The sequence below is a fragment of the Equus quagga genome, chromosome 3 (genome assembly GCF_021613505.1).
Source record: "Equus quagga isolate Etosha38 chromosome 3, UCLA_HA_Equagga_1.0, whole genome shotgun sequence".
NCBI lineage: Eukaryota > Metazoa > Chordata > Mammalia > Perissodactyla > Equidae > Equus > Equus quagga.
The window spans coordinates 39,959,163-39,977,876 of record NC_060269.1 but is presented as its reverse complement, the minus strand read 5'-3'; the positions used below and the strand labels follow the sequence as shown (position 1 = coordinate 39,977,876).

The window sequence follows — 18,714 nt, the reverse complement described above, 5'->3', positions numbered from 1 at the left end:
TGATGCTGTTCAAATTAAACTACTTATGCATTTAAAAATAAAAAGGTTCCCACAAAGTGAAGGACGAGAACTTCCTGGAATCATTGAGGATAATTTCCTAATGCTTAAAAAATACTTCTGTCCATTAAATACAAATGCCATGTGGTTTGTCCGTCTTCTTAGAGAAAAAAAAAAAAAAAAAGCTGCAATCAGCCTTCTTTTCTAAATAAATTGCTGTTTACTTCAAAAAACAATAAAATTCCCACAATTAATCTTATAACCTAATGACCCTAAAAAAGCTGCGTCAGTAAAAATCTGAAAGGCCGCGTACACCTCACAGTGATCTCCTTCCACTGAACTATGCAGAAAAGAACAACAACAGAACGTTACTATGATTTTGGAGGATTTAAAAATGTAACTCAAATTTCAAATAGTAATTAAAAATATCTTACTACCAGTATGAAAGACTGGGTTAAAACAAGACCTACATTGTACCTCCTTTTTTTCCTCAAGAAATCCCCTCCTCCAAAAGCCATAATTTAAAAAAGGCAATATAAAGCCCTGACAATGTTGTTCCAACAATTAAGAATTATGACATACAAGCAACTCTACAACTACATATAGTTCCTAATAGTAAAATGTTTTTCATAGAAAAAATACTTAATAAATGTTTATGATATTAATGACTTGGGATAGAAATTTTACAAAAATTTAAAAAGAACAATGAAATAAAGAAAAGAGAAAAAGCTGTAAAAAATAGTTTTAAAAAATTGGAGCTTGAGTGACATCAGCATCATGGTGGCATGAGATGCTCCCTTTGTCTCTCCCCTTCAATCTACAACTAGTGAAACATCCATAACTCTACAAAAGTTCCTCTGACAACACCAGGCCACCAGGAAGATCCATATATCTGCACATCAGAAGGTGTGTGAATTGAAACACACAGAGCAGGAAGGATCGGGGTAACAGTGGAGGAGGTGCCTGCAATTTGGGTCCCCTACCTATGGTGGATGAGCCCACAGCCCCAGGGAACCCAGCAGCAGCAGCAGAGGCAGCACACACAACTCCAGGCTCCCAGCTGCAGTGGCACATGCAGCCACAGGGAACCAGATAGCAGCAGCAGAGGGGCCCATGAACCTGACAACCCCAGATATGGAAGAGATGCCCACAACCCTGGCTTCCTCCCTCCTTACTGTTAGTGCCCACAACCCAGGTGATCCAGCATGTGGCAGAGGCACTCGTTACCACAATGCCCCAACCAACAACACCAGTGACCACAGTGACATAGGTAGCAGCAAGCCACCAGCACCAATGAGGGCACTGGCGACACCTCTGGCGGAGGTGGTAGAGGGTGGAAAGTGCTGATTCTCAAATACAGCCAGCCACGGCTCAGGTAAGAGAAACCAAAATCTTGTGCTATAGCGCCACCTACTGAAAAACAACAACAAAAAAGACTTCTAATTACCAACCACTTGAACTGTTAGAATCAAAGTAAACAAAGCTTTACCTAAATAAGAAATGTGTTATCTACCTCAAATGCACCCAGTAGAGAACCAACTCATCAAGCACCATTAGAAATCACAGTAACACAGTATCACAAAAAGAAGACAATTCTCCACAAACCAAACTTAAACTCATGGAAGATTTTGATTTAACTGATAGAGAATTCAAAATAGCCGTCATGAAGAATTCAACAAGCTACAAAAAAACTCAGAGAGGCAATTCAGTGAACTCAGGAATAAAGTTAGTAAACAGAAGAAATACTTTACCAAATAGATTGAAACTCTAAAAAAGACACAAACAGAATTTCTGGAGCTGAAGAACTCAACAAATGAAATGAAGAATACAATAGAAAACACTAGAAATAGAGCAGACTATATGGAAGAGAGAATTGGCAAGTTCAAAAACAGAAATCTAGAAATGATTCAGGGAGAAGAAGAAAGAGAACTAAGACTTTTTAAAAAATGAAAAACTCTATGAGAACTATCCAACTCCATTAGAAAAAGGTAACATAAGGATAATGGATATCCCAGAAGGAAAAGAGAGGAAGAAGAGAGGAGAAAGCTTATTTAAAGAAGTAACAGCTGAGAGCTTTCCAAACCTAGGGAAGAAATTAGATATACAAGTCCAAGAGGCTAATAGAACACCTAATTATCTCAATGCAAAAAGACGTCCTCCAAGACAGAGTATATTAAAACTGTCAAAAGCCGATGATAAAGAATTTGAAATGTAACCAGGGAAAAAAGGACAGTAACCTAGAAAGGAACCCCCATTAGGCTATCAGCAGATTTCTGAGCAGAAACCCTACAGGCCTGGAGAGAGTAGAATGATATATTCAAAATGCAGAAAGATAAAAACCATCAGCCAAGAATACTCTATCCAGCAAAGTTATCCTTCAGATACAAAGGAGAAATAAAAGCTTTCCAAGACAGACAAAAGCTGAGGTGGGGGGGTGGTGCTGTGGCCTAGTGGTTAAGTTTGGTGTGCTCAGCTTTGGTGGCCTAGGTTCAGTTCCTGGCTGAGGACCTACATCACTCATTGGCACCCATGCTGTCATGGTGACCCACATACAAAATAGTGGAAGACTGGCAACAGATGTTAGCTCAGAGCAAAGCTTCCTCAAGCAAAAAAAAAAGAGGAAGACTGGCAACAGATGCTAGTTCAGGGTGAATCTTCCTCAGCTAAAAAACAAAACAAAACAAAACTCAGGGATTTCATCATGACTAGACTTGCCTTACAAGAAATGTTGAAAGGGAGCTCTTCTACCTGAAAGGAAAGGGCAGAAGTATACAAAACTTTGAGTTAGGTAATAAATAGACAGATGGAATCAGAAAATTGCAACTCTACTTCAGAACAGGTTCTTAAACACTTCTTTATAGCACAAAGGTTAAAGGGAAAAAAGCATTAAAAATAACTATAGCTACGTCAATTTGGTAAAAAACTCACAACATAAAAAGAAGTAATTTGTGACAACAAAAACACAAAAGGGGAAGAGAAAAAGGACAGAACTTTTTTAGGCAAACGAAGATAAGAGGCTATCAGCAGAAAAAGGACTAGTTTATCTATGAGACATTTTATACAAACACCACAAAACAAAACTCTAGAGCAGAGACACAAAAGAAAAAAAGCAACTTAAGAAAATCACCAAACTAAAATGGCAGACAGAAATACAAGAAAATCACCAAACTAAAATGGCAGACAGAAATACAAGGGAAAAGAAACAATGGAGATACAGAACAACCAGAAAACAAATGATAAAATGGCAGTACTAAGTCCTCACATATGAATAATCATCCTAAATGTAAATGGATTGAATTCACCAATCAAGACACAGAGTGGCTGGATGGATTACAAAACAAGACCCAACTATATGCTGCCTTTAGAACACTCATCTCAGCTCTAACAACAAACACAAGCTCAAAGTGAAGGGATGGAAGATGATACTGCAAATGGCAGCTAAAAGAAAGCAGCTGTAGCCACATTCACATTAAACAAAAGAGACTTCAAGCCAAAATAGGTAACAAGAGACAAAGACGGAAATTATATAATACTAAAGGGCACAATCCATCAAGAACACATAACATTTATTAATACATATGCACCTGACATAGGAGCACGAAAATATATAAACCAATTATTATCATACCTAAAGGGAGAAACTGATAGCAATAAATAATAGTAGGGGACTTTAATACCCCACTTACGTCAATGGATAGATCATTCAAAGAGAAGTCAACAAGGAAACATTAGCTTTAAATGAAACAACAGACCAGATGGACTTAATAGATATATTTAGAACATTCTATCCAAAAGGAGTGGAAGACCCATTCTTCCCAAGTGCATATGAAACACTCTCAAGGACAGACCATATGTTGGCACACAACACAAGTCTCAATAAATGCACACAGACTGAAATCATATCAAGCATCTTTTCTGACCACAATGGTACAAAGCTGAAAATCAACCACAAGAAGAAATACGGAAAAATCACAAATATGCAGAAACTAAACAACATGCTACTGTATAACTATTAGGTCAACAAAGAAATCAAAGGAGAAATAAAAAAACACTTGAAGACAAACGAAAATGAAAATATCAAAATCCATGGGATGCAACAAAAGAGGTACTAAGAGAAAAGTTTATAGCAATACAAGTCTACCTCAAGAAACAAGAAAAATCTCAAATAAACAACCTAACCTTACACCTAAAGAAACTAGAAAAAGAAAAACAAATGAAGCCCAAAGTCAGCAGAAGGAAGGAAATAATAAAAATCAGAGCAAAGTAAATAAAATAAGAGACTGAAGAGAGAATAGAAAAGATCAATGACACAAAGAGCTAGTTCTTTGAAAAGATAAACAAAATTGAGAAACCTTTAGCTAGACTAAGAAAAAAAGAGAAGGGTCAAATAAATAAAATCAGAAACGAAAGAGAAGTTACAATGGATGCTACAGAAATATATAAGATTATGAAAGTTTACCATGAATAGCTAGCTATATGCCAACAAACTGAACAACCTAGGAGAAATGGATAAATTCTTAGAATCATATAACCTTCCAAGACTGAATCATAAAGAGATCGTCTCAATAGACTGATCACTAGTAAAGAGATTGAATCAGTAATCAAAAACCTCCCCAAAAACAAAAGTCTGGGACTTTTACTGGTGAATTCTACCAAACATTCAAAGAAGATTTAACACCTATACTTCTCAAACTCTTCCAAAAAATGGAAGAAGAGGGAACACTTCCTAATTCATTTTATGAGGCCAACATTACCTTGATGCCAAAACCAGACACGGACAACACAGAAAAAGAATATCACAGGTCAATATCTCTGATGAACACAGATGCAAAAGTCTTCAATAAAATATTAGTAAACTGAATACAACAATACTTAAAGGGATCATACACCATGATCAAGTGGGATTCATTTCAAGGATGCAAAAGATGGTTCAACAAACACAAATCAATCAACACGATAACACCACATTAACAAAATGTAGGATACAAATCAAATGATCATCTCAATCGATGCAGACCAAGCATCTGATAAGATTCAACATCCACTTACAATAAAAACTCCCCAAAAAACAGGTATAAAAGGAATGTATCTCAACATAATAAAGGCCATATACGACTGTCAAAATTGACTTTAGTGAACTGTTTTAAAATGGAGTCAGAGCTGCCTTTCCAGAGAAACTGCCTTGCTGTCTTGAACCTTGGGCTGGGCTAAACCCTTGGACTGGGCCAAAACGGCAATTGTTTTACAATCAATTGTTTGAGAAGTCAGCAGGAGAATGGACATCCTGATCACAGACTGATATCTGTTGCCAATCTTCTTTTTTTTTTCCTTCATCTTCTTCTCCCCAAAGCCCCCAGTACATAGTTGTATATTCTAGTTGTTAGTGCCTCTGATTGTGCTATGTGTGACACTGCCTAGGCATGACCTGATGAGCAGTGCCATGTCCACATCTGGGATCTGAACCAGCGAAACCCTGGGACGCCGAAGCGGAGTGCGCAAACTTAACCACTCGACCACGCGGCTGGCCCCTGACTTTCTGAAGATAGACTCAATAGTCAGTCAATGGTTAGCCAAGACTAGCTCTCTGTCTCCAGCTGCAATTAAAATTTTTCTAATATAACCTCCCTTCTTTGCCTTTAAAAGCCCCTCACTTTGACTCCCTAGCGGAACACTATTTGGGTTTCTGCCTAAATCTCTGCCCCTTGAGTTGCAATTCTTTGATCCCAAATAAATACTCTGCCTCTTAAACTGGCTTCTGTTTTTGAAGGCTGACATGACAAACCCACAGCTAACATCATACACAACAGTCAAAAGCTGAAAGCTATCTCTCTCTAAGATCAGGAAGAAGACAAGGATACCCAGTCTTGCCACTTTTATTCCAAATAGTATTGGAAGTCCTAGTCAGAGCAATTAGGCAAGAAAAGAAATAAAAGTCATCCTAACTGGAAATAAACAAGTAGAACTGTCACTTTTTGCAGATGACATGATTTTATATATAGAAAAGCCTAAAGAATCCACCAAAAAACTATTAGAAATAATCAACGAATACACTAAAGTTACAGGGTACAAAATTAATATACAATAATCTGTTACATTTCTATATACTAACAACGAACTACCAAAAAGAGAAATTAAGAAAACAATCCCATTTACAATCACAACAAGAAGAATAAAATACCTGGGAATAAATGTAACCAAGGAGTTGAAAGGCTTGTATGCTGAAAACTGTAAGACACTGTTCAAAGAAATTGAAAAAGATAGAAAGAAATGGAAAGACAGTCTGTACTTATGGCTTGGAAGAATTAACATTGTTAAAATGTCCATATTACCTAAAGCAATCTACAGATTCAATGCAATCCCCATCAAAATCCCAATGACATTTTTCACAAAAATAGAACAAAAATCCTAAAATTTGTATGGAACCACAAAAGACCCCAAATAGCCAAAGCAATCCTGAGGAAAAAGAACAAAGCTGGATAAATCAGACTCCTTGGTTTCAAATTATATTACAAAGCTATAATATGATCAAAACAGCATGGTACTGGCAGAAAAACAGACACACAGATCAAAGGAACAGAACTGAGAGTCCAGAAATAAACCCACACATACATGGACAGCTAATTTATGACAAAGGAGCCAAGAACACATAATGAAGAAAAGAAAGTCTCTTCGCTAAGTGGTGCTGGGGAAACTGGACAGCCACATGCAGAAGAATGAAACTAGACCACTGTCTTATACCATACATAAAAATTAACTCAAAATAGATTAAAAACTTGAATATAAGACCTGAAACCACAAATTCCTAGAAGAAAACATAGGCAGTATGCTCTTTGCCATTGGTCTTAGCAATATCTTTCTGGATATGTCTCCTCAGACAATGGAAACAAAAGCAAAAATAAACAAATAGGAATATACACCAACCTAAAAGCCTTCTGTACAGCAGAGGAAGTCATCCACAAAACAAAAAGAAGCCTATCAAATGGGAGAGACATTTGCAAATCATGTATCTGGTAAGGGATTAATATCTAAAATATATAAAGAACTTAACTCAACAACAAAAAAACCAAACAATACAATTAAAAAATGGACAGAGGGTCTGATAAGATGATAAAAACACGAATTTGAGAAGACGTGTACACCCCTATGTTCACTGCAGCATTATTTACAACAGCCAAGATACTGAACCAACCTAAGTACTCACTGATGAATGAATGGATAAAGAAGATGTGATGTACATATATATATACACAATGGAATGCTCAGCCACAAAAAGAGATGAAATCTTGCCACTTGTGACAACATGAATGAACCTTGAGGGTATTACGCTAAGTGAAATAAGTCAGACAAAGACAAATACGGGATGACTTTACTCATATGTGGGATATAAACACAACAAAACAAAGAAAAACAAAGACATAGATACAGAGGACAGACTGGTGGTTACCAGAGGGGAAGGAGGGCAGGGGAAGGGCAAAATGGGTGAAGGGGGTCAACTGTATGGTGACACATGGGAACTAAATTTTGGCAGTGAGCATGCTGTAGTGTATACAGAAGTCAAATTATAATGTTGTACACGTGAAACTTATACAATGTTATAAACCAATGTTAGCTCAATTAAAAAAAAAGTTAGACTCAGCAAAAACTTCCTTTCTTACTTACTCCTATAGCTAGACCAGCAAACAAATTTAATTTACAAAATTCTCACAGAAACAAAATACAAAATGTTAACATTTCATATAAAAAGAAATACAGAGTTCAATTTTTTTCCCTGTATTTACAGCCCAGCAATATTAAAGTACAGAGCAAATTCAATGCAAAGAAATGGATTTCCCCCAAGTATTTTTCACTGGGCATAACTGGTAAATTACATAGTATTTTGTTGCGATATGCAAACTATTTTTAAGCTGAGGTTGAAAATAGAAAGACACAACCTTTTCCACTTGACCTATTCCAAATAATGAACAACCCAATTGTTGAAGGCTCTTTTTCTATTTAACTGAAAAAGAGAGGACAGCTGCAAAGCTGAGAGTTTAAGATCAAATAAGTGATCCTACATTTTCCAGAGTACAGAAAGGATATTTAAAATGAATCAAATTTTACAATGTTTTTTAAACTTAAAGTGATTAAACTTCAGGTCTGAGATGTGGCTAAGAACTCTGAAAAGCCAGAAAGACAGATAAAGCTAGAAAGATGATTTCCCCTTATTGTTAAAAAAAAGCAGCAGCCACCAAAAAAGGCAGAAAAAACACACACCTAAGAATATAAAGCAAGTGATTATGAAACTTAGTGAATTAGTTTAGCTGCAGCAGGAGCAAGGGCTTTATCCACTCAGGGCAGTGAATACCTGCAGGAACAAGTACATCACTTCCTTGTTGAGCCAGCCGACTAGCTGCAACCCTGCTGGGAGACATAACAGATGGCAATGGTGGCGCTGGGGAACCTGGAAAGGGTAGATATTTAACTGTGAAAATCCTTTTCATCCTCCATATACTGTACATTTTGAGTATAGGTTTACTGACATTTCTTTAAAATATTCAAACACTAGGATTAAAAACTGGAATTAATATATTCGCTTTCTTGCAGGAATGGACTAACAATAAATAGATGCCACTAGGCTGGGTTCTTGTATAAACTTTTCATCTAAGTATTAAAGCCAAACAAAGCATACAACTATAAGAAACTTGGCAAGATCACATCTAAACAGAACTTTAACGGGATTCTGCTATTTTCAAATCAATTAACAGAATGTGATTAAAGACCCATTGTTGAATGATTTAAAGCTTAAGTAAATATTTTATAACTTGTTAGTCTTACATACAAAGGAAAGCTATTCAAGTAGAAATCCAAAGGCATGTAATACTGAATCAAATTACAATTAAAATTCACAGGAATGTGAAATTTCAAATCATAAATCAAATACACATAGCATAGATCACTGCTATTCATAGTATGGCTGCAAGGCACTACATCAATTATTTCACCTGGGAGCTCATTAGAAAGGCAAAGTCTCAGGCCCTGCCCCAGACCTACCAAACCCGAATCTGCATTTTCACAGGATCCTCAGGTGATCTGTATGTATGTGAAGTTTGAGAAGTGCTGATGACAGGATATTATTCTGATGAATCATAAGAATCACTTTTGGAGTTTTAAGACATACCTGGGACACTCCACAAGATTTACTGATCATCAGTGAAACAGGTAACTGCAGGGATTTTTGGTTTTGGACAGTTTTAGCTTTTTTATTCAGTTGTTTTTTTGCTTTTATTTACTTATTAGACAAATAAAAATTGTAGATATTTAAGGTATATGACGTGATGTTTTGTATGTATTGTGATCTGATTACCATAATCAAACTAATTAATATATCTGTCACCTCAAAGTTACCCTTTTTTGGTGGCAAAAACACCTGAGATGTATTCTCTTAGCAAATTTCAAGTACACAATACATTGTACATTCGGCACCTGTAGTTTTTTAAAAGCCACTCAGATGATTCTCAAACACAACTAAGTTTGAGAAGAGGAGGAAAGAACACAATTTTTGAGTAAAATACAACTAAGTTTTAAATTCTAACTCTTGAAATTCTAGCTCTACTTACCACACAGTATCATAAACACCCTGGCAAATTACTTAACATCTCTGAGCTTTAGTTATCTACAAAGTAAGAAAAACTGACTACCCAACAATGTTGCTCATGGCCACCATTAAACCACAGAAAACCATATAGCTTCTATTGCTTTCTTTATTTCAAATTCTAAAGGCTGTACATCTGTAGAGGAGTGATAATTAAAAAGAAGTTGAAAAAATTATTCACATCTTTCCACATTTAGTTGAGAATATTTTTTTTTTTTAAGATTTTATTTTTTTCCTTTTTCTCCCCAAAGCCCCCAAGTACATAGTTGTATATTCTTCATTGTGGGTCCTTCTAGTTGTGGCATGTGGGATGCTGCCTCAGTATGGTTTGATGAGCAGTGCCATGTCCACGCCCAGGATTCGAACCAACGAAACACTGGGCCACCTGCAGCGGAGCGCATGAACTTAACCACTCGGCCACAGGGCCAACCCTAGCGGAGAATATTTTAATGTCTGTAAGATACTTTTATTTCAATTACACTTTTTCCCACTTCTTTATAAAACATAATGTATCAAATTTATAATTAAAATTTTCTAATAGGACAGAATCAACAACAACTTTCTTCACTTACAATTAGTAATAATTGGTCATATCTCAGATATACTAAGTCCTGATGCAGAAAGTCACCAGTTCTAATAATATGAAAACCTTAATTTGAACTGATTGTGACATTAAAATACAAACATGCAATAGACCTAAATAGATTGGCGCTACCTTTCAAACTGAGAGAGATTTGTCTCTTTAAATCTGTTAAACCATAAAGTTTAAAACTGGAAGGGATGATGGAAATCAACTGGTCTCACATTAAATTAAAGGAGAAAACAGACCCCAGAGAGGTTAAAACAGCTTATTAGAGACTCAAATGTTCTGAATCAACACCATAATATCTCCGTTATTAAATTCAATGCAGAAAATGCCAATCCACAAATTACTCGTTGAGTTGGAAAGCATTTTAATAGATTATCCAGTCCAATCACCATTTTAAACAAAGACTATCTTTACATGAGGCAGTGTTAAATAAAAGATGACTAGTGTAGTTCCATTTCTTGATGATCCGAGGAACAGAGCTCTGTTGTTCTGGTTATCATTGTTTATCAATCTTGCACAAGAAATAATCCCATGACACAACATGAGATGTGTATAATACATGTAACAAATGACACAGAACTTTTCAAACTAAAGTAGCAAAAGACATGGTGCTGAGGTAACTGAGTACTTCAGCTTTTCTGCTTTACTTTCAAGGGTAATTATCACTTCTCTGTATTGTCAATATTCTTTATCTTCAAATTATCACTCCTGTGTATCTTCAACCCTTTAAACCACTAATTTAGACTAAATTACTTACTAAAATCATTCACTAATATCCAATAAAAAAGAATTCTTAAGAATCTAGGATCTTGCTAATCAAATAAATTTGGAGAATTCGTTTCATTCAACAATAGAAATCCAAGAATATGAATATAAGTATGAATATGAATATGCATGCAATGACCAAAACCCTATTAAAAAAAACTCAGTTACCAAATTCACTTCAGTCTTGTAAGCTTTGATTTATTCATGATTTCCACTATTATTGATTCTGCAACACATTTGCTAGACAAATTTCAGTATTTGTTGTTGTTAGGCTGAACTTAAGTATGATTTCTTGTAACTTTGCTCTAGAGATGGAAAAGTAAATGGGTAAGACTCTTCTTTTAGTAACTGTTCAAGCAATAGAGTCATTATTAAGTTGTCATTAAGTCATTTTTTCAGAGAGCTAACACAGCTCCAACTCCTTTAACATTTTTTTCTAAGACCTATTCCCTAAATTTTAATCATGTTGCTTTTTCTCATGTTCTTTCCAATTTATCTACATATGTCTTAAAACAAGGGCACTTAACTATAACTTGCCAATAAATGCTTAACTAATTTCAGACATAAATTACTGCCATTATTATGAAATGTATTTTCATTCCAATTTGAAGGATTAGGATGTATCTATAAGCAAGTGAAATAGATTGGCATTTTCATGCTCAGGGCAAAGCACTTTACAAAGGCCAGTTGATTTAGATTCTTGTTTAATACTATTCCACTTAAGGAGAAAAAGATTAAACCAAATGTCAGCCTAAATAATTTCACTGGAAATACTTAAAGTATCTTCATAGTAAAAGTATCTTTTTATTCTATGTTGAAATTAAATTTGGGGATTGGTGATTGGTCCAAAACTGGTGTCATATTATGCAAAGTAAGCCTTGTATCTTTCAGGACTCGTAATTTTAGGCACTCAGTCAACTCTTTCAAACTGAAAGTTATCCCCTAGATAAAATTGCCACAATGCTACTCAATGACTATTGATTATTGACACATATGCTCCCTTTCTAGAGCTTTATTTTTCTGAACATTAGAATGAAAAGGGGAAAAAAATGGCGTCACTAGATAGCCCATTAATTTTACAGCCTAGAGTAGAGGATATTATACAGGATTATCCTAAATGCTTGTTTCTAGGACCTAAGTATATATTTGAAAATATAAGTTGTTTTTGAATAAAGTATTGGCCATAAATTTAATAAAACTATAGAATATTACCTGCAAGAGGGCTAACAACTGCAAAGGCATGGAGATACTTTTTCATTTTGTAAAATATAATGTAGTGTTAAAATTAATATACTTAATTGAAAATCAACTATAGCTACTACGTTAATTACAGCTCTGTCAAGAAAACAATCCACTTTTTACATCCAAAAGTTTACCTTGTTTTACTGTCTTGCACTCAAGTGAAAATGAAAAAACACTTTAAAAAGGTTATTCTAGACAAAAGCATTAAAAAAGCAGGCAACTTTTTCCGTTATATTAAAAATAGACATATATGGAATGTGTGCAGAAAAGAGTTAAGGTAGCAGGTTTAACTGCTTATCCTTAAAAAGACCAGCTTACAAGATTGGCCCTGGGTTGGCATCTCAGAACTTAAATTTTGGGAAGATCCCCTCCATTCCCAAAACAGTAGAACTGGCTCACTGTGCCTAAACTGTTTATACAAACAGTATTGTTTATGCTAAACACCTGCTTTCTTTCTGGGAGTCTGGAATCTTGGTCTATGCTGGGCAGAGGAAGCCTATGTGAGCAATCTACAATAAAAATCCTGGGCACTAATTTGCAACAACAGAGATGGACCTTGAGGGTATTATCTAGGCAAAGTCAGTCAGACAGAGAAAGACAAACACCATACAATTTCACTCATAAGTGGAAGATAAGCAAACACACACACAGATACAGAGAACAAACTGGTGATTACTAGAGGGGAAGTGGGCAGAGGGAAGGCAAAAGGGGTAAAGGCGCACACGTATACGGTGATGGATGGCAACTAGACTTTTGGTGGTGAACACGATGCAGTCTGTACAGAAGTAGAAATACAATGAGTTCACCTGAAATTTATATAATGTTTTAAACCAATGTGACCTCAATAAAAAAAAGAAAACCCTGGGTACTGAGTCTCTAATGAGCTTCCCTGGTTAGCAACATTTCATATGTGTTGCCACAACTCAGCTGGGGAAATTAAGCACGTCCTTTGTGACTGCACTGGGAGAAGACCCTGGCAAGCTTACGCCTAGTTTCCCCTTAGCCTTTGGGCATCTGTTGCCTTTGCAAAGCGTTCTTGGCACACTTTCGCTGTACTAATCACAGCAGCGAGTGTGACTCTGTACTGAGTCCTGTGAGACCTCTTAGTAAACTGCTGAATCTGAGGGTGGTCTTGGAGCCCTCCTATACAGCATGCATAGTAGAAAAATAAAAATTTTATTTTCCTATTTGCTTTGAAATAGGAAATACCTATTTATACAAATCAATATTGACTTATAGCTATAAATTTTGTGGTTACAAGCTAAAATAATTTAAATCTGCATTTCTGATATACTTTTTTAGTTTTTATTTCAGTACTTTAAAACCAATTCTTAAACAACAATCAGTGAAATTATGCACATTGATCTATTTATATAAAGAAGACTACTGAAACAATTCCTAAATTATTTAAATTGAAGAGAAAAAGGATTATGTTTATAATTGGTGTTTTATCACAGAATTAAAGGGCTCAACTCATGCTTTATTAATAAGGTAGCATTTGGTGAACTTCTCCCTCCTCCTCCCCAGCCATCTTTAAAAATATATGGGCCCGGGTGGTGAACATGATGTAATCTACACAGAATTCGAAATACATTACAATGTACACCTGAAATTAAAAAAAATAGAAAAACGGAAAGAAACAAAAGGAACTCATAATCTAGATTGTAAACCTAAACACCACCTTTAACCTTTGTAGCCCTTTACAGTTTATAAACTGCTTTCATTCTCTTGAAAAAAAAACTTTAAAGAGTAAACAAATAAAATATGTGGTTCAGCTACAAAAAAATATATGTATACACAGACACACAACCAAATATATATATATGGGCTCTTACCTTGAAATGCTCCTGCTTCAATAACCCCTTCTTTGGTACTGTCAAAGCCATGAGATGTAATTTGGGTTTCTGAGAGACCAAGTCCAGTGGGTATCGAACGCTTCAAATCCTTAGCAACAATTGAATAAAAGAGAAAATCTCTGTAAAAAATCTCACATCACGTAACAGTTCACTGTCCCTTTAATCACATTTTGAATTATTTTTCTCTCTACTATGTAGTATTCCCTTATGCTGTCACAGCATTTTGTAATGATGTAGAATCAGCACCAAACTCAGCAAGATTTGCTATTGAGAGGTACAGTGTCTGTCACACAACATGCTTTCGTTATTCTAAAACTAAGCAGCAGGCAGATATTAAAATTAAATTTTCAAACTTCTAATCAACTAATACATGAGGAAAATAATTTTAAAAAACAGAATTAAGATGACTACAAAGCCATGTCTAATATTAAAAAACTGACTGATGTCTAATATAATCATGATGAGCCTGGCTAATGGTCAGTATAAACAAATCATTCACTTGCAATATTAATTTCCCTTTGATTTCAAGGTTAGCCAGGCAAACAGGGCTTCTCTGACTTCAATCAGGGTGAGGTAAAGGAAATTTCCTGCTATTTAGATTTATATTCAACAGTGATATTGTCAACCTAACTGCAAATTAGCTTATAATTGGAATGTAATTGTAATAAATATAATATTCAACATTCAGTCCTATAGTGAAAAAAGTGAAAGCCAAGAAATACAGATTTCCAATTAAAAGTCCTCTCTTTTCTCTGGCTTGGATATGAGGAATTACCCAATTTTCATAATCAGAGTCTATGATAGATCCTATTGGTTTTCCACAATAATGACAAGTTAATGATGCACTAAAAGATAAATATATCTTTGAAATCCTTTCTTAATACTCTACCCCACCACATATAACATACAGTTATAATTTTCAAACTCAGAACATTCTGATTTTTCCAACTTGCAAAGTCAAAACTTAACAGACACAGTCTCTCATAACTGACAAGTGCTGAGAAGGGTTTTTCTTGAGAAGCTCATTAATTTTGCCTAAGCAATTACTTGATCGGTATGGTGGACTCTGAGTTAACAACTAATGAGATCAATTCTCATTTTATGTGACTTATCAAACAGCATTTGACACAGATGATTGTTCTCTCCTTGTTACACTTTCAATCCCCAGCTTCAGGACACTCTTGATTTTCCTCTTACATCATCCGATATGTTCTACTGTCTCTTTGCTGATTGCTCTTAACTCCCCAACCTCCAAATGCTGGAGTGCCCCTGGGTTCAGTCAGAGGACTTTTTTTCCTATCCTCACTTCTTGAGGGATCTTATTGATTCTTTTGGCTTTAAAAATCATCTATACAGTGACAACTCCAAAATTTATCTGTCTTACCTGAGCCTCCCTCTTTAATTCCAATACATCTAACCACATACTTGTCATTTCCACTTGGATATCAAATAGGCATCTCAAACTTAGTATGTCCAAAACTGATTGATTTCCACAGTAAATCCTCACCCCCAACAGACAGAACAAAATGCCATCACCTAGAGTTTTCACTTCTTTCAGCTCATGGCCTCTCTACTACCAAAACCTTAGCCAAAAATTTAGGAGTTACCTTTGAATCTTGTTTTTCTCTCACACCCACATTCAAACCATCAGCAGATCCTACAAGAGCTACCCTCAAAATATATCCAGGATCAAACCAATTCTTACCACCTCCACTGTGCGGCTACCACCCGGGTCTACGCCACCATCATATTTCACCTGGATTATTCCAACAGCCTCCCAAATGGTCTCCCTACTTCTATCCATGACACACCTCTAACTCCAGACATCAAGCAAAGTTACCCCATATACAAAACTCTCCAAGACCCCCAATCTCACGAGAAGTAAGACCCAGACTATCAAATGTTCCAAGGCATCACATGATTTGACTTCATCTCCCACTAGCCTGAGCCCTGGAGCCACACAGTTTCCTCAAAAACAATAAACCTAACTCTGTTTCAAGGCCTTTGTACTTGTTTTTTCTTCCTGGAGTACTCTTCTACCAGAAATCCAAAGGTCTTGCTCTTTTATTGCTCCTTTGGCCAGAGAAGTTTTCTTCCCCAACAACATTTAAAACAGCAACTCCCACAACTTTCATACTGGAACTCCTATCCTGCTTAGACTGTTCTATTTTTCCAATAGCGGTTATCACTAAGTAACATACTATGTGTATATCTGTTTATTTTTTCACCCCTCACTATACTGTAAGCTTCATGAAAGCAGGGATGTTGCCAATTTTTTTGTTTACTGCTATATATTTAGCACCTGAGACAGTACCTGAAATGTAGTAGATATTCAATAAATATTTGCTGAATGAATGAATAAATGAATTTGTTGAATGAACTAAAGGATTTATGACTCAATACCACATAGATTAAGAAACTGCTATAGCAATAGGTTTATTTTAAAATTTGATTTAATGAGTATTTTCTTACTCTTACTATATGTTAGACTTTCTGGGCAAAGAAAAAATAAGATAAGGTACAGTTCTTGCCTCACTTTATAAGACATATAAACATTAACACAGAAGTTGAACTTGGTGCCAAAGCAAAGACAATAAGTATCAGAGGAATTCAGAATAGGAACTAAGTCCATGAGAACCAAGTAAGAAATGAGAAAGTACTTCTTGAGCTCTGGAACATAAAGGATTTATTTATTCACTGAACCAGCATTTAATGAGCACCAACTTCATGACAGCCACTGCTTTATACACAACAGATACAGCAGCATAGGAAACAGATAAAGTCTCTGCCCATGTTAGACCCATATGAGGGTAGGGCGTGGAGGAGACTGACAGTAAACAAATAAATGTATGTCAGGTAATAATAAGTGCTGTAAATACATAATAAGTACTAAATAAGTTTTTTTTTGTTTTTAAGGCAGGAAAGAGGGATAAAGAGTGACAGGCCAAGGGTGCTACTTTAGGTGGGACCTCTCTGAGGAGGTAAAATGTGGGCAGAATTCCAAACAAAGTGAGACAGTGAGTGTGGCTACATGAAGAGAAAACAAGGATTGTAAAGGTAACAGTGATGTTCTATTTCTTAACTGAGTGGTATACACACAGGTATTCACTGTACTGAGAATTCACTTCATTGAAATATAATTCCATGTCATAAAATTCACCCTTTTAAAGATTCAGTAGTATACTTACAGAGTTGTGTAGCCATCACAACTATCTAATTTTAGAACATTTTCATCACCCCAAAAAGAAACTCAGTACCCATTAGAAGTCACCCCTTCTTCCTACCTTTCCCCAGCCCCTGACAACACTAATCATCTACTTTGTTTCCATGGTTTTCCTTACTCTGAATAGTCATACAAATGAAATCATGTAGTATGTGTCTTGTAGCATCTGTGTTCAAGGTTCATTCATCTTGTAGCATCTATCAGTAGTTCATTTCTTTTTATGTCGGAATAATATTCCATAGTATAGATATACGACAATTTGTTTATCTGTTCTTCAGTTGATAGACACCTGGATTGTTTCCACTTTTTGACTCTTACAAATAATGCTGCTATAAACATTAGTATACATGTTTTTGGCTGGATCATATAGTAATGTTTAACTTTCTGAGGAACTGTTAGACTGTCTTCCAGAAGGGCTGCACCATTTTACATTCCAAAAGCAATGTATGAGGGTTCTAACTTCTCCACATCCTTGCTAACACTTGTTATTATCTGTCTTTTCGATTATAGCCATTCCCGCAGGTGTGAAGCAGTAGTGTTGATTTTCATTTCTGTGACGCCTAATGACGTTGCGCATCTTTTCATGTGCTTACTGGCCATTTGTATATCTTCTTTGGAGAAATGTCTATTCAAATCTTTTGCCCTATTTTTAACAGGGTCATTTATCATTTTCCTGTTGAGTTGTAAGATACAAATCCCTTATCAGATACATGATTTGTAAATATTTTTTCCCATTCTGTGGGCTGTCTTTTCACTTTCCTCCTGGTGTTCTTTGAAGCACAAAAGTTTAAAGTCCAATTTATCTATTTTTTCTTTTGCTGTTTATACTTTTGGTGTCTTATCTAAGAAGCCAAAGTACCTAATCCAGGGTCTTGAAGACTCACACCTGTTTTTCTTCTAAGATTTTTCAGTTTTAGCTCTGACAGTTAAGTCTTTGATGCATTTTGAGCTAATTTTTTAGTATGGTGTAAGGTCTGGGTCCAACTTCATTGTTTGCGTGTGTATACCCAGTTGTCCCAGCACCATTTGTTGAAAACTATTCTTTCCACACCGAAAACTGTCTTGGCACCCTTGTTGAAACTCAACCAATGATAAATGTAAAGGTCTATTTCTGTGCTCTCAATTCTATTCCATTGATCTATATGTCTTCCGTATGTGAGTATCATACTGTTTTGATTATTGCAGCTTTGTAGTAAGTTTTGAAATCAGAAGTAGTGAGTACCACAACTCTGTTCTTCTTTTTCAAAACTCTTTTGGCTATTTTGGATCTCTTGCATTTTTTACATATGATCAATTTGTCAGGTTCTACAAAAAAGCCAGCTGGGATTTTGACAGAGATTGTGTTGAATCTGATCAATTTGGGAAGCACTGCCATCTTAATAAATTAAGTTTTCTGATCCAAGAACATGAG

General features: G+C 35.6%; 1 protein-coding gene across 6 annotated transcripts in view; it reads right to left on the bottom strand.

Moving 5' to 3' along the window:
* Positions 1–18,714, bottom strand: part of ARFIP1 (ADP ribosylation factor interacting protein 1) — a 121,672-nt gene that overhangs the window by 46,969 nt on the left and 55,989 nt on the right. For 5 of the 6 annotated variants that reach the window (XM_046656502.1, XM_046656506.1, XM_046656501.1 and 2 more), the window contains 2 exons: positions 14,060–14,168; positions 8,342–8,437 (listed from right to left, as the gene is read on the bottom strand). In XM_046656502.1, the coding sequence (XP_046512458.1) occupies positions 8,342–8,437; positions 14,060–14,168 (205 nt within the window). The remainder of the gene's footprint in view (positions 1–8,341; positions 8,438–14,059; positions 14,169–18,714) is intronic. The other variant, XM_046656507.1, reaches the window with a different exon arrangement.